The sequence below is a fragment of the Varroa destructor genome, unplaced genomic scaffold, assembly GCF_002443255.2.
Source record: "Varroa destructor unplaced genomic scaffold, Vdes_3.0 BEIS01000001.1, whole genome shotgun sequence".
Taxonomy (NCBI): Eukaryota; Metazoa; Arthropoda; class Arachnida; order Mesostigmata; family Varroidae; genus Varroa; species Varroa destructor.
Window position 1 is genome coordinate 22,196,663 of NW_019211454.1, and position 21,764 is coordinate 22,218,426.

A 21,764-nucleotide genomic window follows, 5' to 3' on the forward strand; every position below is an offset into this window, starting at 1 on the left:
GTCTGTTTGTCTGTGTTACAGCAAAGCTCAATCGGGAGCCAAGTTTTATTGGAGGTCTGACAGGAGCGTGATTTCATTCTGTGACTAAGCGAAGAGTGCGCTCGAAAAGCTAAAAGCGTTGATGTCATTCTTCTTGTCGTAAGGGACCATTAGTCTAAGACGTTTTTTTTAAAGGGATAACATCTTTACGAGACCCGTCAAGTCATCCGCTTGCGCGGCTCGACTATTCTATACATGTTAAAAATTTATAACTGCAAGAAACCTCACATAGCAACAGCAAACGACTAGTACAGGTGATTGCTAATTGTTTCTACGGAACGTTTCACCCTGGTGCTTCCATTAGGTACTTGGAGTGAGTAGTAAATCACCGCTGCGAAGATCTGAAAATTATCTTAGCGCCAAGATCCTGACTTACAATATGTTCACGGAATTCTAAATGCCGTTGGAATTTTTTTTACCTCTAAGTTATTACATACATAAACCTTGCAAACCATATTAAAAGCTGCTAAGAGAGAAAATCAACTCTGCATTAAAACTGTCGTATAAGCGTAGTAGTCTATTTTCGCTATAATAATCTATATCAGACACACAATTTGACCGTCGTCTGATTGTCAGTGGGTGACGTTCTCATTTCAAACGATCATTTTCGATTTTCACAAGATCTGTAAGCAGTATTTCCCGTAGCACGGACACCTTGTTTTATGGCTTAATTCATAGAATAATAACGTTTATTAGCTATCAATTATTACGACTAAATAAGAAAAACATGACTCGCAGTTTATTTTGTTTACCTAGATAAGGTACTGGGCTTTATCAGGCGCCCCAACAACGCCTGATAATAAACACTGTCAGTCAAAGACCGACATTGCCGATTTAAATTTGTCTAAAATCACTATTCGCCTATAAGCCTATGTATAGTCCCGAGTACGTTACCCCCCCCTCCCCCCCAAAAAAAAAACGGGTGAAAGCTTCAAGAAAAGACGTACCAAACAAACCTATTTTCATGATTCCTTTAGTTGAAGCGTCAGGAAGAATACAGGCTTCCTCGCCTGTTTCCGATTAGTGTACGCAAGTGAATATACGACTGCAGACGGAGCGCGCTTCAGCGGTAGGTCCACGGCAAAAACTCTGCAGAGCCTAAAGCTGATTGACCTTATTGAAAAATGCAGTTCTAATGATACTTTTGTTGCGATAGGATCGTTAGATAAGAAATTTTCTATGGGCATGTTACTATAGCGTTATTGTTCGCGAAGATCTCAGGTTCACGTCATATTTCAAACAGACGCTCTTTGAGGCCACGAAAGCCACTCGATGTCATTTTTCTTAAAAATTTCCGCAAGAATGAGGCAGCAAGTCATTTTATATTCACCTCGTACGTATATATGCTTACTGTCACTGCAAGAATCGATTGCAGAAATGATCGACTGCTTGATCACGATAGAAAGGATGTGCCCCATATGGGTAAGGGCAATCTTTCGGCTAATGTTCATATTTTGAGTACAATATCTGATAAGGAAAACGTCACGCCAGCATACTTCTTCTACAAAGGTAAACGTATCATTAGGGAAGTTTATCTGTGTGTTTGTCAAAGTGTTATATAACTGTATATGGTTAAAACGAAAAAAATGAGTCCATATGGCCACCGTATAGCCCAGAATCTGCCGGACAGAGTGCCACTGGGTTAAAGTCCAACAAGCTTCGACGTGACAACGTTGACTCGCTCGCTTGTGCTATCAAGAAAGCCTCGACATATTGCACAAAGAAACATTTGGAACGATTCTATAAGTGGTTTAGGTCCTAAAACGCTAGTTGATGGTTATACTGAACAAAAACGACCGTCCGAAACTAAACGAATCAAGGACTTGTACATATTCTATTATTCCCTTCGGAATACTAAACCAATTGCTTCTGTACATAGGTGTACTAATTCCTAGCTCCGCCATTTTTTTCTTTTTATATATATATATATATATATGTATATTGGAGCAAATTGACTTAGCTCTATTATCTGCAAGTAGGAGCAAGTGGTTTACAGCGACATTCCCTGCGTTTATATTGCCGTAGACGTACTAATTTGTATATTATTATTATTATAACGTTTGAACCTCAGTCACGTTGATCTGGCGGGATGTCCTTGTTCCCGTTACCGTTCAGTGTGTTTGATTTCATCGTGTCGGGCGAAGTTCCATGATTTCTCAAGCCGACTAACGAGCGGTACAACTCCCGACCTTAGACGTGATCGGCGGCTTGCTGAAGTCGGTAATAACAATCCGATACGACTTCGCTTCCCCTCGTCCTAAACTACATGCTGTTATCGCACTCGTGGTGATAACAGTTTTGTGTCCTACCTAATAGGGCGTATACGTCACAGGCAGATTTTTAAACCCACTGACAACGGGGTGCGGAAGGACATCGTAACCGCATACACATAAATCTCTTTGTTATCAAATTATGAATAAGTTTCTCTGCGCTCGGGTTATCGTGATGATAGTTACGGATTAGCGAAGATTTGGCTGACAGCGGAAACATTAGCCGCAGTTGCATGCAGCCAAAACGCGAAAGGGTATTCTGCCTGACTGAGCATTCTCCCAACAACGGTTATACGGCTTAAGATTTGCATCGTTGCAGAGCTTCACAGCTACCTACCACCGGCGAAATTCGGCAAAAAAATTGGTCATTATGGTCGTATGTCACTCAATACCGAGTCAACTATTGAGATACAACGCTAAGCCGCAATTTGTCTATAGATTCAGAAATTTCATGAGATGGTGGAGCTTGAAGTTCATCGGACTTGAAGAGGTTAATGACGGTCGTATGGCGGCAGATCATCTTTTCACGATCTTGCATAACAAGCGCCTTGAGATGATCGTCAGCAAACTCAGACGTCCGGTCAGAGTGATGTACATGCTTTAGGTCCCAAACACCATATTTGAACTTCGTAAATCACGCTTCGGCAGTGGCTCAGCGATAGAGTCGTTACTCTACATACGGCAAATTTTCCCTGGTGTTTCGTCGTGGTAGCGTTGCGGCATTCATGAAATGCATAGCATATAAGGTAACAAAAAAATGTACTTTTCATCCACGTGGAACTTGAATTTTTAATTTTTTCGTACACTATCGATAAAGTAAACAACAAATAAGGAAACGTAGAAAAGAGCTCTAACCCTGTGATTAGCCCGATTGTAGTGCAACCGTTGACAGTATTATTTTGTATGAATGATGCAACCAGGTTGTCAAAAGCTCTTCTACAAGCAGTCACATAAGACTCTCTGTCGAGTATTAACCTATGATACCGCAACTGGACTAGACATATATACACGCATTCCTGCTAAACTGAGCTGAACTTTAGGGCCATTAAGTTTTGATTATAAAGTTAGCATTGACGGCACCCGATTTCATATATGAAGCGGCCTATATGGTCCCACCTCTCCCTGACCCACAAAGTCCCCAAGGTGACCAAGGTCAATAAAGTGACTTTCATAAAACGTAAGTTGCTTTCAGTTTATTTTCAAAACGTATCTTTGGGAAAGTCGAAGCTGCGGCTATACATGAGGCGACTCTCGTACTTCCTAGTCGTTCAACAAAGGTTCGATGAAATTTAGTAAAATATAGAGCTGTTCTATATTACCTCACCTTTTATAATTTGGTTACACGAAAGATGCACATCTTTCTATAATAGAGCCACAATAGACCTCGAATATGTTGAAGGTATTTACATTTCAACACTTATCTGCTAGGAAAAACAGTCTGGCTTAGATATAGTCCTTCATTTCCCAATATACGATATCGATGTGATTTCAGTGAACGGAAATTCGTTGAACAGAAAAGTTGTGTTATCTGTTTGTAAATACCAATTCCAGTTATCGTGTCTCACCACTACTATACCGGTTACTTCTACGTTCGTTTATGCTCTGCCGTCTGTCACGGTTCTGTCAAGATATTATACACACTTTATTTGACGCCTAGCTATTTACTGAATTGAAAATTAAAAAAAAATAAAGTCAACAAAAACGGGCAACGGGAATGTAAATGTTAGAAATAATAAGGGCCAATGCAATGCATCATCAATCAGATCAACCTAACTATTTGCTATAGTTTAAGAGCCTTACCTAATTAAGGACACCAATCGATATTTTTAACATAATCCCGCAACGCTGTAGCGGTTTCTTTGCGAGGACAATATAACGCCGGTGAACGTCGCATGCGCCCTCTCTTACACGTCGCAGGGACTTTATTCTTCGTCCATAATTGTCGTTATTTTATCATGGCCGCCCGTATGTGTCAATGTGATTATTACCGTCATTATAGTCAACGCCGTTATTTAATAGATCTTGATCTCCGGCATCTTTCTGGCCTCGGTCATCGGTCACTTATGCATTTTGTCGTCATGATTATTGTCATGAAGATCAGTCCTATTGTTGTTTGGCCTTTTCTATTTACTTTGTCCTCCTTCTCTGGCTGTTCGTGCCCTATGGCCGTTTGTCAGAGCTACAGTTATCATTGGCGGCATTTTGTCACATGCTGGTTTTCCTTTCATAGCAATAATCAATAGTATTGCTAAAATATTCGTGTTAAAAGTAAACGCAAGACAATACTCGCTGTATAATGATTAGTACATTCAACATCGCTTTTTTTTTATCTTTATTACTATTATTATTATTATTGTAAAAATTAATTAAAAAATAAAAAGAGTAGTATATCATTGTGGCGCGCCTGACGATCGTCTTGCCACAATATGGCTATAGTCAGAGGGCTGTTATTTTAAATATTTGTCCTTTCTTCAGGTTCTTCTCTGAAGGTGGTCCTTGCGCTGTACTATAACATCAGTACGATTCGTTTGTGCGACGGACTGTTGAATGTTGTTGTTATTGTAGTCGCTGAGTAACCGAGTGAATAGTCATTTTTATGTTTGTATGTGTGTGCGCCCGCGCTTCTTGAGAACACCTCCATGCTCATTCCGGGGGTGTCTGTCTGCGCAAAACGGAAAATTAGCTCGGCTTAACCTACGGTGATAGCTTACTCAGTGTAGAGATTACACAAACAAAAAAAAGTTTATTATATCAAACAAACTACGGTAACGTCGTCATATTTATCGAAATATTTAACGGGACCGACCTATAGAAATAGGTCGGCAATTTTATTTACGATGTATTTATATATATATATATATACTTATAAAACAAACGGAAGCAAAGGATGAGAACAAGATGACAAAGAACAAATACTACTATACAATCATATCTATAAATGTGACGTATATATATATATAATGTGGTAATGTTTAGGTGTTCAAATCTTTGTTGGTGTTTCTTTGTTGCAATCTTGTTGTGGCCATTGTTTCTTTGTTTAGAATTAGTCAGCAGGTCCAGCGACAGGGTTCTGATTAGTCAGAATCAGGGTGACGATTAAAAGGTGTGGTAATCTGAAGTGGAGCTGAACTTAGGGACGAGTAGAGTTCGGGACGGGGCAGCGTGTTTATCCGGCTTATGCCCTTATCAAACAATCAACAGGCTTTTTGATGGCTCAACAAGAGAATCAGTTGAAAATTGTTGTTTGCGTGTTATTATCGAACACTGTCTGATTTTAACGATACCCACACTATCACTCTAATTAATATGGCAAACGATGCTAGTTCAACTGATCCTCAATAGTGTCTATGTTGTCCAGCTTCCGTAGGTAATTCCACATTTATTGGATAGCATATTTAGTAAATAAATGTATTTCTCTTTTAGCAATACGGTGGCTGATAGCAGAGACGTCAGCCTGCTATTCATTACATCGATTTCTGTTAGTACTCTATATATCCCATCAGCGTTATTACTATTAGCAATTTATTATCTATACGCACAGAAACTTTAAAGCGACACCCAATTTAAATAATCTAAACAAGTCAGGACCCAAGTGGGGTTGCGTTTACATTCTCGTCCTATCTCTTCGTTTCAGGCCAACTATCCGGTTAATCTACGAATATCAATAATCGTCGTCAGCAGCATCATCAGTTTAACATTTCAATAGCTAATACTCGGTCCTGACAAAAATCTCCACTTATCATTAGGGATACAAACAAGATGGGGAAAGAGATAAAGCGGGTCAAAACAAATAAAACAGTCCCGTCTAGGAAGGACGGCCACTGTTTAGATGGCGTATTTGGTTTTTTTTTTTCCGTAGTATTCCAAACTGGATTTGTTCTTGTCATTTTTATGGTTGCAGTGATTGATAATTGTCGGTGAGGAGAGGGATTTATGTTATGTCCATTTTCGTTCGTCCACCATCATCGGGTACGGAGAATCATTGTTTCCATCTTCGTCAGCAATGCTGTTAATAATATCACTGCTAGTATAGTATCGTTTCTCTTTTATATATATATATATATATATATATATATATATATATATATATAATCATAAAAGATTTCCATTCTTTATTATTGTTGTTGTTGCTGTTGTTCTTATCATCGTTCATTATGTCTCGTCACATTATTATTACTGTTACATATACGCATTCGATTATTGTTATTATTTAACCAGTCAATATTTATAAATAAAACAAAATAAATAATAACAGTCCAAAGAGATAACGTCCGTAAAAACTGACGAGACCAGGCGCCTTCTCGCAAAAGAATCCCATACCATCACCTAGGGGCTATCGGGCTAGTAACAACGGCCCGATTAGCAACCCGAACGAGCGAAATGGTTGACTTCGACGAGGTGAGCCCTGGCGTCAAAACAGAAAATGGGTGAAACAAGATCGACAGTGGTATACTTGCTGAATATATATATATATATATATATATATATATATATATATATATATATATATATTGTAGGTGACTTTTCACCTCGACCGAAACTCTCGGGGGCGAAACAAACCCCTTCCCTTTCGGTAAAACGAATTAATTATGTTATTTCATTCATTAGTATAATGTTGACATCAAAGCAGCTCAACAGCTGCACCGACCATGATAGCAGAAGTTCAAAGCACAAAATCGTTTAAATCAGTCCGCCAATAGCACGTCTAATGACTTACTATGATGGAGACGGCGGCGGCGGCGGCGGCGGCGGCGTCGGCACCCCATGCTCTACCTACTCCCTAAAATCAAACTAAAGGTTTCAAGCGTGAGTGTAATTAATTGTCGCGCTTGCTAGTCGTAGTAAAAGTAACATAGAACGGCATTCAAACGTGTTTGTCTGTATGTGTGGATAGGTTTATAGAGGTGTCTGCATACGTAGGGTGTTGAATAAGGATTATATGGGTCACGCAGCATTAATATGCTTTATTGGGTACCTTTTGATCCGACAGACAGCCAGAGAGGATGTCAGTTGTGCATACTACTGGTTTCATTTTCTTGTGTTTTTCTGACAGAGAAAAACGCTGCTAGAGCATTACGGCGGCACGTACGACAAGAATACGCCGCTTCATAAATACATTCACTTTGAAGACGTACAGATGGATGGGCAGATGGTCGATAGACAATGTTGCAAGCGGCAGAACTATATCGAATCGGAAGTACAGTAGATATCTTACATGTACTTAGATTTATATCTATATATATATATATATATATATAAAGTGGGTGAGAGAGAGAGAGAGAGAGAGAGAGAGAGCGAGCGAGCGAGCGAGAGGGAGGGAGATGGAGATGGAGATGGAGATCTCGTTTTCATTTGATTTTCTTTGCTTTTTTTTCTAGCTACAATAATAAATAATGACGATAAATTATAGAGCAGACGCGCTTATAACAGGTGGCGTTACTCCACTAGTAACGAGATTGCAGTCGATAATTTAGACAACATTTGAATCTCCTCCTATGAGCAAACCGATGCCGTTAGTACGGACCCATACTCGTGGTATTTGCCTTCTGGATCAGGTGGGTTCTCGTCGAGATTCGAAGGGGTAGATTTCGCCTATATCAACGATGGAAGGTTAGCCTTATTCCAAGGCAAAAAGATACGTCCTACTGGGGCGTTGCTATTCTGCACAATACCGTACATGAACGTACACGGGACAAACTCTACTGCCACACTAACACCTTTCAAAAAAATACATCACCATGATTATCTTCTGATGTCATGTGAGTTGACTCGACACGACAGGCTGCAGCCCGTAGCGGCTGACGTCTGTAACCCAAAAACGACACACAAACAACCCACTCAGGAACAATCAAATGCCAAAATTCGTTCGCACAGGACCCAGTATTGGTAGTAGAACAATTGCTATTTGTATACTTCTAGCAATAGATAAGCTATAACAACAACAAAAAAACCAGAGATTACAGACAATAGCGAAAACATGCCTTCAAAACTGTTTGTTGTTTCCATTTTTTAAAATATAACCGTAACCACGTACACCGTAGCGAGCCGATATCGTCGCCAATGGATACGCTAACTATATCGCCACCTAAATCTATACATCAATTACAGGTCCGTCCGGTTCTCAATCGTTTGAAGAAGCTGATGAATTAAGCCCCACGTGCCCTACGAAATCGTGCAACGGGAACGCCTTTGTCTTAGTTACAATAGATATTAGTAATAAACAGTTTGTCCGGCACGAACGTTCTAGCATTTGTTGTTGTTTGTAACACGTTTGATAAAATAACTGAGGCTGGTTAACAGTGACTAGGGAGCTAAGGGAAAGGATGAACCTGTCCGATCGGCTGTACGCCATCGGCCGCCAGCGCAGCCAACCCCTTCAGTTCTAAGAAATTGCACACCAAATAAATTCACAGATACTCTCATATGTATTCAGCCATTATTATAATAGTAGTAGCCGTTATTGAACGACAATCATCATATACTACCGTTACTATACAGTGATTATTACTGTTGTTAATATGGTACTAATCATATAACAATGATATTAATTGCTAAAATGTCAATAGTCAACGCTTTTGTGCTACACACAGATACAAAAATGATCTTTCTTGTTATTGGCCACCTTTAACAGGTGCGTGTAAGAAAGCCGAAGATATAGCTCTGTCGTAGTGGGGGGTAGAATCCAGCTGCCAGAGTTACTCATTATGGCAGGGAGCATAGCAGTCCTTGTCGACCACCGTCTAACAATCGATCGATCAATCAACTAGATCTTGCCGCACAACTGTATTTGCCCATCCTTCCGTCTAGTTTGTACGTAGATTCATACGATCGAGGTAGTAGTGCCTCGTGACGGTTCCATCCTACGCGTAAATGACGCCAACGGACGGCTCAAGTCCCGCTCAAAAACAAGAAGCAAGTCTACACAAGCAGAACTAGTCACTGCCGTTATCTCTAGAGAAAGCACTGCATGTTCACAGCTGTACGTACGTGCCATTCTGCGCTATCCGGAAACAGGAATAAGCACGCCACCGAAGAAATGTATACCAGTAGTACATTCCGATCTCCGCTGTTGCTATTTCCTCCTTGGTACCATTACCACTTTCTTCTGCCGTAAAAATGAAGCCCGATGTCACAGTCCCTGTACGATAGCAACTTAGACCCGACAGCTTGCTAATGGGAGATTTAATCTTATTATTGTCTTAGAATAAATCGGCATGTTCAGTTGATGACTCGTTGTCGTCGTCAGCTGCAGGTCTAGCCGCACTAACAGAAGCTAGTAGTCAATCAGTGCTGATGATTATTGGAATTCTATTCTCGTTTTCTCCTAATCTCTCGTATATCGTCCACGTTAATATAACCATTGACTGGAAGCACACTGACGAAGTATTTCGCAATTGCGTACAAAATTTTGTCTATTTCTGCCCATGTCTAGTCTGTACTAGGGCAAGCAGTAGCAGTGGCCGCAGCCGAACGCGGGGAGGCTAAAACAGAGCTCTTTTCTCCAGTCCCATGGCAAAACGAATGTATCGCAGGCCGCTTATAAGGAGGAAATAAATGATTTTCTGTCAAAGGAAAGCGCGTCTGTTTATTTATGTGTTGTTTTTACTCGAACTTATCATTCCGTCTGCTGCAGCAGCAGCAGCAGCAGCTTCCGAAATCGTTGACGCACTCGTTAAAATATAGCAGCCGTACATGTCGTACGTAAACGGCAGGAAAATTTTCCTTCCGTGCTTATGCAGACGTAGTTACGCTTCAGTGCATCACCAGGGGCAAATGCAAGTGTCACAGTCGTAAACATGACCTTGGACTGATCGACTGAAGCGTAAATTGTAAAGTTCTGCACTGTTGTTCCTGTTGTCATTGTTGCGGTTGTTGTTAGTGGTCTTGCGAGACCTACGACTGCCATCTGCGGAATCACCAGGATCGAATAACTCGAAGAATGGTCTGGTTAGTTATTCCGACTCAATGAATGTGTGTATAATACGCATTAGATTGATGTAAATGGGGTCGTTGTCTGTTACATTCAATTTGGCGGCGTAAATAAATAGTATACAGCATCTAATTCATCTGTTGATTAATTGGCAGTAACAAAAAATGGGTTTCGTATAGCTGATGATGGCAGGGGCTTGTTTTCCTTCGTACGCTTCATGCAGTTGCACGGGCCTAAATAGAAAAAAGGAACTAAGCTCACCGCAAATAACACTCCGTTTTCATTCGTTGCCGCTTTCGGTACCGCCTACTACATGACTTGACCAATATTATTATTCCCACGGAATCCCACTTTACTCGATCGGTACCAAAGAATATAAGGGCAACGTCTGTTTCGACAGCGTCCTAAACATGAGACCGACAAGAGCACGGCAAATCGTGGCGTGTATGTGTACGTGTACGTGCAGACGTCTATTCACAACTCGACAACACCGCGCTGTCGCTTATTACTTGCTTTTACTATCATTGTTGCCACTCTGTATATTGGAGGTAGTAGCAGCAGCAGTAGCAATGACAAGAACAGGTAACTAGACGAGTGAGATGGACTGCAGGACCATTAGGCGCATATTACCAAACAGCTACGTCGAATAGTCAAGGCAAGAGGGAAAGCCCTGGGCCTATTATTAGTGCTAATCTGTCGAGAGTAGTTGAAAAATATGGAGACAGACGCTATTTCTATTTCTAGGTGATTTAAGTACAGAGGTACTGCTTACGCGGAATTGATATGATTCTTTGTGATTGAATACGATGTTTATAATATATAAATACAACGAGCACTGCTGGCGCATTGATAACTACCACTGCTACTACGAAAATAATATTGTAGTGGCCTACAGAGTTCCCTTGTTTTGGGAAAAAAAAAAAAAAAAAAACTACCCATTGTTAACTCGCCTGGTTCGACGATGCCTTTCTGACAGTTGAGATCATTATGTCATCGTTTCCGCGTATAACATCGTCTCCGTTCGAACAGCCAATGTACAGGGCATGCACGCACAATGATGCGATAAATTAGGGTAACTTATCAATAGTTGTAAGATCGTCATGTCGAATGGTTACATAGTCCAACTTGATCAACAATACCCCTCATATTTCTGGCTAAATTCAATGTAAACCGTTGAAACGTATCAAAATGAAATAAATCCAACGGGTACTGCTCGATTGTTTTTCACAGCCCCCTGTTGTTAGTTCTTTCAGTATTGATAATTAAAATGATGATCGTCATAGGTATGTCAGCCATATTCATCCTATTAGATATAAGAGCGTGTTAGGATTAGGCAAAGTGACGGTATAGGATAAGGAACACAGTATTTTTGATTCCAGTGTATGTAGAAAAAATTGTTGTTCTATGTCTATGATTCCTATTTATCATAGACAGAGGTTACGTAGGCGAGGTGAGCATAGATCGCCCCGAACTTTCAACCGTTCTTGCAAATCCCAGCTCGAACGCAAAACAAAACAAAACAAAAAAAAAAAAGCCGAATGTTCAATGACGACGGCACACTTGTTTTCTCTTCTCCCTCTCTGTCGTTATCTCTGTCGCTTTTTTCGTCCGCTTCTCAAAGCTGGGTCGTTTTGTCTTTCCATAGGTGAAGTGTCCTCGAGTAGAGTAGTATCTTGCTTTGGAGAACAGTGCACTGTGTTTACTATAAACGAAGAACGAAGGGTCACGGTAAACAGCGATAGCAAAGAGGCAAATCGTAAAGCAGCGGGAACAGACGTATATATAGATATATGTATGTATGTATATATATATATATATATATTTGACTGATGTGTATATATTGATGCGCGTTAACTCAGCGACTAACTACCCCGCCACTTACTAACTTAAGCAGGACTCAATTACCTCCGTTAACTTGTTGTTGAATGTTTCGCGTATCCATCGAAAGATACAAAATAGATGTTTGTTTTTTTTTAATGCATCTTCTTAACTTCGTTCCCCCTTTATATCATCATCATCATTATTAATATTGTGTAATAATTATCGGCATTGTCATTTAGGGCATATAGTTAGTAGCATATAGGACTTGTCTAATCGTGCGGTACGCTACGCGGTTCGGTCTTCAGATTACGACTGGCCTTGAGGAGCCGGCGTTCGATTTTTGCATTTCGAAGCAGTGAGCACCGAAGAGGTAACTGTTCAATTATTTGTCTCATTTCCGATAGCCAGAAAAGTTTCCTCTACACTTAGTTCGGTACCGAGTTCAGAGAGGAACCTGCTGTGGCATTGTTATTGCAGCATTCACTATTGAGCAACAAGCTGCTTGATTACGCCACCAGCACGAACACTGTTTAATGAGTACTATTATCGTTATATTATATGTAATCGTTACTATGGAAACGCCTTCGCAGCATCTCTGCGCCCAGCGTCCAACGTACGGTGGTCTATTAATATGACATATAATTTATATGACTGGCGAGTGGTGATCCGTTCTGTCGTAATCATGCTATGGGCTACTAATAATATAATAATAGCAGCATTAATTATAGTAAAAGTATCGTATACAGAGAGAGAGAGGTACGCCATTAAATGGCCAGCAGGCTTGATTTCCCTCAAAAATCAGCAGCTACCTGAGCAAACGGGATCAAAAGAATAACAAATTCTATTGACCAAACAAGCAGCTCAAGTGGTTAAAGGTTTACTCCAAACGTGTTCTTGTTGATGGCATTGCTATTCTGTCGATCTCAGGCCAAACTCGTGGCACAACGAGACGCGAACGTCCTAGCATTTTGCCAGACAAGAATGACCTTCGGGGTTACCTTTCCAGTGAATGGCTTTCTTGCCTGCTGTTTGTTCGTTTTTTCGTCAGCTTTTACCGGCGAGTTAGGGTGCTATGTTTGGGGGGCGGAGAGCCAATACAATCGCTCCGCGCTCCAGCGTTTGACTTTTCTGTCTCCGAAGAGGGCGTCCCATAGCCTAGACAGGGCACAGCGCCTGTTCCAGGGCGCCTCTTGTCTCATGCTGCAACGGCCGGTGGTACCTTGAGGTACATCTGATCAGCCGACAATCTGATCGCAGATGTGTGTTTGTAGAGGGCGTATCTAGTCATACGGGTATATTCGCGATGTGTGCCTTCAACTGCGTACGCACACATTATCGGCGTTGTTGTTGTTGTTGTTGTTGTTATTATTATCGATATTGTGATATTTCAGGGAAGTTACAGCAGTGCGCTTGTCGTGGAACAAGTTGCATAACTGACATCGGGCGGGATTTGTCAATTAGTTCCCTTCAGCGTCAATAGGTAATAATAATGTTATGCTATTTTGTTATTGTTGCCTGTTGCACACCATGTTGTTATTATTATTATTATTATTGTTATTAATGATGTTGTCATTTTGTTGTGATCTGGGAGAGGTTCATTATCGTGGATCACTATATTTGATGCGGTAGGTAATCTGTAACGGTAATCAGAATAAAGTTTACTCTGTTTGTCTATCTGTGTCCGTCTGTACTTCTTTTACTGTAGTTTGTCGATACAATTATCTACCTGAACTTGACATTTCTGGCCATTGTTATGGTTTGTTAGTTTTCATTTTTCTGTGTACACTTGTATCCTTTGTCTGCTTTCTCTTACGGTTTAGTATTTGCATTCGTCTCACAACAACTCAACTCAATGGCGCTCGTCAACTAGTCAATCAATCAATCAATCAATTAGTCGATCATATTGATAAATGATCGTCATCATACACAATAAATCAACCGACAACGTCGCCGTTTTCCATCTTACTCAGCTTGCCGCACACGTCGGATTACCGTTATAGATACATATATATATATATATATATATATATATATATATATATATATATATATATTCACGATCATCATCATTATTATTGTCGTATGATTATTATTATTCCTCATCGATCAATCAACTAACCAACAAATCAATGAACCATCCGTCAACCAATCAACCAATGAATGATCAATCAAAGAAGCAATCAATCAACCAACCAACCAACCAACCAAAACTAAGAGATCATATGTGCTTGAGCGCCTCGTGAACCCGACGGCCGGCTTACATGCGTCGTTTGCACAATTTTCAACTGGACACAATTGTCCATATCCTGGTGCACGATATTCTACTGTATACACAAAATAACCCGACAGAACGACGCGGTCGGGTGGAGGGCCATAACATTGAATAGGCGATCGCCGAAACGTTTAACAGCGTCACCAAGAAACACAACTAAAGAGACAATCAATCAATCAACTAGGACCGACCCTTGTTCCCTTACCCACTATCGCCTTTAATGATCCTTTTTTTTAACTCGCTGCCTTTTCTCCTCTTTTTTGCCCCATTCGTTTAATGAAGCACGAGCAGCAGTTGCCCGCTACCAACACAACGAGCTCTTTTTTTTTGTTTTTCTTCCTTCGGCAGGACTACACGGGTATTCGGGGTGTTGCACTTCACACCTGCACGCACGCACGCACGCACGCACGCATGCACGCACGCACGCACGCACACACACACACACACACACACACGCACCCGCACACGCGCACACACACAGGCACACACGCATACACGGTATCGTTCTTTCGTGGAAGACGGCAAATGTAGCCCGACAGTTATTTGCAACCTTACAATGATTCCGCGCCAGCGTGAATGTATCGTCGCTCGGCTGCAGATGGGTTGGAAAGATAAGACGAAAATGCATCGTCAGCATAACACCTTCTATACCCTTAAATATATTAATCCGTAATTACAGTTTGCTGGTGTGGATTGATCCGTGCTTCCCCCTTAGTATTACCATTAGAACGCTAACTGCCATCGTTCGTCGGTATGCATGTCGTGTCATCACGGAAGTGTTGCGCTTTGCTCTGCGCGCTCGATCTGAGGTCGACAGCTTGATCTAGACCTTCAAGGGTACTTCACTCCAATGAAGTTCACGACTTTGAGCTCATCGCGGATGGATTGGATAAATCAGTTAATAAATCACCTTGTAGCGACGTCATAGTGAGTCGCTGAATTTTTGCAGAAGTCTGCTGCTGAGCATCAGTTAATCAGCAACCATTATGGACAATCACTCGCGACACACATATACATATATAATTTTATCCGGTGCCATTTCAAATCACGATTACGCTTCTAGCAGGCCACCACGGGCCCCAAAACGTCGTCTAAGCCTTATTTTTCATTTAGGTTCTTTCTACACAGTGAACAGATGTGCGAGACGTCGACTAACAGGACGTCGAGCTCCCATTACAACAATGTTCACCCAGCTTGACCCCATTCACCCGTTCGATCAATCAGCTGTACATTCGCTTTAGCTCCTCTACTAGTTTTAGTCAGTCAAATGACTTTCTATACGAATCGTAATAATAGAGCACAGACAAGATGTCACCTAAGTCGACAGTAACAATATTATACTATAATAGGTAAATCGTCGATCAATCACGCTCCGCGCAAGCGTATCTCACGCCAACGGAGTTCGGTGTCTTATTGATATCTAATCGATGTATGTATACATAAATGTGTGTATCGAGTTCTGTCTGCTTTATGTATTACATACTGTATTTGTATGTATTAGTACTATTTATCCACTTCAGCTGTATTCGAGTGCTCTGTGTATTGTTTGTTTTTTTGAAATAATTCTTTTCGCCCACCCGCTAGGTGTCCATTTAAAATATATGAAGGACATCCCTGTGGACACCTCACCGGTTGGCTTCAGTCACGATTCGTAAGTTGGATTAGTGACTCGAGCCGGTAGTAATAAATGTCTGGATTTTCGTATTGGGTGTGTTCGGCCCTGATCGCTCCTGCTCAGAACGAATGCCAAGTTCACGAGTGAGTTTGAGAGGATATGGCTAGTAATAGTACTGTTGTCGTAGTGGTAGTATACTTGTTACCATTATTATAACTTGCTTCTTCTCGAGTTTCGAGTCGCAATAGACTTTGTGTTTTTCTATCATCTAGGGACCAGCAATACATCGTGTGTATATGTGTGTGTTTGTTTGTCTAGAACGAGATTGTTGAGTCGTTATGATAAATCAATAATATTATTCAACGATTCAAAAATTATCCCGAACGAAATTGTAGTAGCGGTAGTGATCGTAACGGATAATAATAATAATTGAGTAGCGAGTGGGCTGAGCCGTTTTGACTGAACGCGCGAGTTATCAGTGACTTACAATAATAGCAAATGATAGATACAATGCGAGCGTCAAAAAATCTACCTTCGTCGATTTAAGAGCCTCCCCTAAATAACTTAATAATAATTAGCTCTTTACGACCGAGTAGGTAGCAGCTCCGTCGTGTGTACGTAGGTATGTGGCTGCGTCAATGAATGTGTTTGCTTTTTCTAGATTTATGTCTGTATAACCATCGTTATTTAGGACTTGGAAGCAACTGGGGCATCTTTTTTCTTATTTACGTTAACACTCGCCATCCGTCGTTCTTGACGACGGACCCGCATGTGATGATTATTATTAGCCTTACTAGTAGTAGCTGAAGTAGTATGTTTATTGGTATAAGCCAGCTGAAGTTGCTAGCAGGACCCGCGTGTCGCCTACCGTACCCTCACAGGAGACGGATGCTGGTCCGTTCTTTCACCCCCTACACTCTGTTCTTCCGCTGCCTAGAGGGCTAGCGCGGGCACCTGTATATAGCGGTAGATGTACAGCCGATAGTCCTTGGAGGCGAGCACGACACTACCGTCGTCCATGAGGGCGACATCGAAACATTGCGCGTGCTTCACCTTGGACTCGAGCGCGTTCACGAGCTGGCCATCCTGCGTGAAGATGGTGATGTTGAAGTTGTTGTGATTGTCCGCAACCAAAATCTCACCCTGTTGGTTGATGCATACACCTAAGCGCATCCAAATAGTATGAAATTATATCGAATCAAAGATACAACATTAGTGAATTATAGTGTATATAGTTTGCGGGTCTGTCCACACATTGTATACAAACCACACAACAATAATCGATCGTAAAAATAACAATAATGCGCAAGATAGTTAAACATATTATATAATTTACGATCTATAGTGTTTGATTGTCTAGATCGTATGGTTCCTATCTACAATGCAATAAGTCTCAAAACGCTACGGTGACTGGCAGTGTTCATAACGTGTATAAGACGCGTAATTATAGGGCATGAGATTGAGAAGTCTATTATATCGAGCCAATTTACTGTACCTGAAGATGGGTGGCAATGTCTAATTTGCAAGAAAACATAACTGCCAATCAACAGAGTTTTAAAAGAGAAGATTCAAAAATGAGAAATGGTAAAATATACATTACAGCTATATAGCTAGTGACAGTACAAATCGTATAGTACATACCAATAGGATAATTAGTGAGTCCCTCCCCTCCGATTTGACGGAGGAATGCTCCTTCGTAGTTGAATACCTTGACGCAGTGGGCCCGATTGTCCGAGATGAAGATTTCCTGCTTGTCATTGACTACGACGCCGTTGGGGAATTCTAGGTGCTTGGAGCAACCAAACTTCTGCAGGACGTTGCCCACTTGGTCAAAGATTAGAACGCGCATCACCTTGCACTCTACCACGATAATACGGCCCTTGTTGTCCACCGTAATACCTAAAACGTTTAATTACAAGAAAATGGTCTCGGCCAGTTTAGTATCGATCCATATTGTCACAGTGAGCCCTTTTGGATGAGATGGTGCTGTATGGTCGAAAAGTACAATGATCTTTTTCTCGATAGCTTAAATTTACTTAAGAATGGTATTCAGCTACATACCACAAGTTAATATGCCCTTGTGCAGAATGAAAATAGCGTAGAACGTAGTATGACGGATCTTTGACAAGTCGCGAGAAAAGAAAAGGAGCTCACCTCGTGGGTGCTGCAGAATGTTGGCACCAAACTTGCGCACAAACTGTCCGTACTGGTTGTACACCTGAATCTGATGCGTAGGGCTGCGCTCCGTCACTATTATATCCCCTGACGTCTTGACTACGGACACGCGGTTGGGATAGAGCAACTGGCCATCACGTTTGCCGCATTCCCCGAACTGGAACTTAAATCGACCTTCTTTGTCGAATATCTGAATGCGATGGTTGTTTGTATCGGCAACAATTATATCGTTTTGGGCGTTCACGGCTACACCTGACGGCTCCGTGAACTGGCCTTCCATGACGCCGAACTCACCGAACTTGCAATGATAGATCATTTTCTGCCTTTTGAGTTGGGACTTGAGTGGGTAGATGGAGGGCGACACGAACTTCGAGCTTAAATCGACACTAGCAGGCGCTGTTGGCGGCGGTACACTAACTCCCATCGGAGCTGATACACCAACACCAACAACTCCAACCCCCATCGGGGGATCTGGTGTCAGCGAGAAGTCGGCAGGCGAAACGACACCAGGCGCGCACGATCCGCTGAAGATGTCGCCGCATCCCCCGGTTGACCATTTCTCATACGGGTTTATATCAAGCGATGTTGAGAATGGGCCTAGACTGCTGGCCGAGGAAAGACGCTTTGTCAGTGTTGATGAGTCGAATATCGACGGAATACTCGGAATACCTGGACTTGATGAGGTCATCGACGATGTTTGCGAGCCACCTGACAATCCTGTCATTGAGCCCATCGATGTCATTGAGCCCATCGAGTTCATGTTAGCTGGATTATTTCCGTGATTCATGGCCGAGGAGTAGATCGATGGTGAAGATGATACGGCCGAGATGAGCGATGAGGAAAGCGTCATTGCGTGAGAGTTGAGCATTCGTTCCGCTCCAATTACACCACCAATTGGCCGCCCGATTGGTGCGAGTGGTTTTTGTTGAAGTGGTGCGGAGGAAACGCCAGACATACTGTTGCTGCTGACGGGTCCGGTGACCCCCGGCGGGCCGTTTCCGTTCCCGTTACAGAGTGGCCCCCCTGACGTTGGCGGGGTTGTTGTCTCCAGGCTCTGCTTGATATAGCCGAAAGTGTTTCTCACTCCAACCTGAATAGCCTGAAAGTTGGAAACAAATTCCAGATCCATATTTTGCATTGCGCTGTTCACGTCGGGCTGGTACGAAAGAATACTTTGAAACTTGTTGTCTAACAGCTGTTTGAACACCATCACTTCAGTATGAGATGAAAACTTGGTGAGTCGTTCAACGAACTCGGTCACACGGACGATTTTGTCCACAGTCTCTTGAACGCCTTTCTGCAGCATGCCCAGTGCCAGCACTTTGGCATTGTAGACGTTCTCAAGCTCTTTGAGCGTCTCTTGGCGACGTTCTTCGATCATAGAGCGATAAAACTGGAACGTGTCGCTCACTTCACCTTGGGCCTTCTGGTAGGCCATTTGCAGTCTCTGTTGTCCCTGCTCGGCGTTCTTGAGCTGTGTCTTTAGCTCATGGCTCTTCGAGCGACCCTCCTCAATCAGATGGACCAGTCCCTCAACATGTTTAGGCGCCACGTCCGTTAAAAGGTCGTAGTCGTGCAAGCCTTTGGGATGGTCAAGCGGTGTACATTCTTTGCATATCGGTAGGTTGCAAGTATGGCAGAAGAACTTGAGTGGCTCATTCTTATGCCGAAGGCATGACACTGGTTTGTCTGGCTTGCACCCGCTATCATTTCCCGTTTGCGCATCCTTTGAGCTCTGCAGTTCACCTAGGGTCATCACACGGTGACCCTCGAAGCAGTGCATGAACTGATGAGCCATGACGCAGTTGGGACATAGAAAGTTGGCGCAGTCGAAACAGCGAGCGATAGCCCCCGATTCTTTGCTCTTGCATGACGTGCACGATGGACTTCCGCCATCCAACGCCGAACTTTCGAGCATATTCGAAATAGCGTAGTCGCTCAGAAGACCTACTACGCCAGCACCCGGCAGCGCTGTCTCGACGCCACACTGTGGGCATTTCATTTTTTCGGGGCCCTCCTGCACCTGAAAAACCGATAAAGAGAAGAACGGCTTAGTAGTAAATTCAGGCCATGAAATTCTCCTATAAAACTGCGTAAATAGAATTAATAGATTATTATGATAATGTGCAAATGTAACCATAATAGAATCCGATCGGAAACTACATAGATGAGAATTATTGTCTGAGAATTGCGTAGCTGAATCGGCTAGAATGAGCATACCTTTTCTAGGCAGGGCTGACAAAATGTGTGCAGGCATGATAGCACCTTGGGTATGGTAAAGGTGTCGTGGCAGAGCCCACATTTGGTGCTCACTGTCGGCTGAGCGCCAGCATTTCCGGATCCGTTCTGCGCCACGGGACCAAGTGGCGGTGGACCGAGAGGTCCAAGCGAGGGACAGGAAGGAAGTGGAAGAACTCCTTCTATAGCAGGCGGGGAATCTCCGCTGCCGAATGTCGGTGTACCCGTCAGCGACGACGAAGGCGAATGTGTATTAGGTGAGGAACATGCGTTCGAGCCCATTGAAGGACTGCCGCCAAGCGATAGCTTCACCTGCAAATCAGTTTATCTCATCTGTCATTAACACGTTCACACGTTTTGTACATCTTAGCCATTTTCGGACCTTGCACTTTTCACTTTCTATATACCGCATTTAAGCGACACTTTAGCGAGTTTGCATCCACAAGTACCGCTTGACGCCCGGTTATTCTTAAAAAATTATTACGATTAAAGAAGGAAAATATTAAAATCGTCATTCGATCGTGAATTAATGAAATAATTGTGGCGATGGTCATTGTATTGAATAGGCATGATCGTCAGAAACCGCACTTCTAGAGCGTGGAAAAAGTTTATTCAAATATTTGTTTTTATTTCGATATAATTTTGGAAATTGCTAGCATAACAAGTACAGATTTAGACACTCCACCCTGCTCCACACTTGTGCATATATATATATATATGGTTGGCCACAAATGTTTCCGTAGCCTCATAGATATAGGCTCAAATATAGGCTCTCGAACAGTTCGGAGGCATATATATATATATATATATAGTTTTAATTGGATTCTTCATTGAATTTCTAATGTGAACCGCTGATCTGACATGAAATACGTCCAGCATCAGTCGCGGTCATTTTCAACCAGAAGGTGCAATGACGTGTCATATAGGTAGCTTGTCGATGCCTTTAGATCGCAGCGAAGCGGTCGTTCAAATACATATTTATGCGTTATACATATATGTATATATACGTACATATGTGTGTATTCGAGTAAGGCATATATGAGTAAGGTATATATGAACGATAATTTCTCATACTAACCACGTTACGGAAGGGGATACATATTTGCACCGTATCCATCATCGATCGACATAAAGCCACTTTTGTTTTCTGTGCTTTGTTTGCTATCGGGTCACTGCTTCTTCCAGCATAGAGCTTCAGTACCACGTTTCTGAGTTGTCCAACCTTTGTGGGCTTTTTCGTATTTGGGATCGCATGCCTCATATCAGCCGAGTTTTCCATTCGCTTACTTCATCTTTTAACAGTACTAAATAGCCATCAGAAGCTAGAACTAGCTCAATTGGCTTCTAAATATGTATGTAAACTGCAGCAGATGGTTTAGATCAGACACGTCTGAGTGGCCATCT

At 42.1% G+C, this 21,764-nt stretch overlaps 1 protein-coding gene across 1 annotated transcript in view; it reads right to left on the minus strand.

Moving 5' to 3' along the window:
- Nucleotides 1-4,130: 4,130 nt before the first annotated feature.
- brat (tripartite motif-containing protein brain tumor) overlaps nucleotides 4,131-21,764 on the minus strand; it is a 72,372-nt gene continuing 54,738 nt past the window's right edge. The window contains exons 5-9 of the mRNA XM_086976619.1: nucleotides 20,343-20,672; nucleotides 18,102-20,145; nucleotides 17,589-17,846; nucleotides 16,742-17,110; nucleotides 4,131-8,114 (exon numbers count right to left, since the gene is read on the minus strand). Of these exons, the coding sequence (XP_086832745.1) occupies nucleotides 16,881-17,110; nucleotides 17,589-17,846; nucleotides 18,102-20,145; nucleotides 20,343-20,672 (2,862 nt within the window). The 3' untranslated portion in view covers nucleotides 4,131-8,114; nucleotides 16,742-16,880. The remainder of the gene's footprint in view (nucleotides 8,115-16,741; nucleotides 17,111-17,588; nucleotides 17,847-18,101; nucleotides 20,146-20,342; nucleotides 20,673-21,764) is intronic.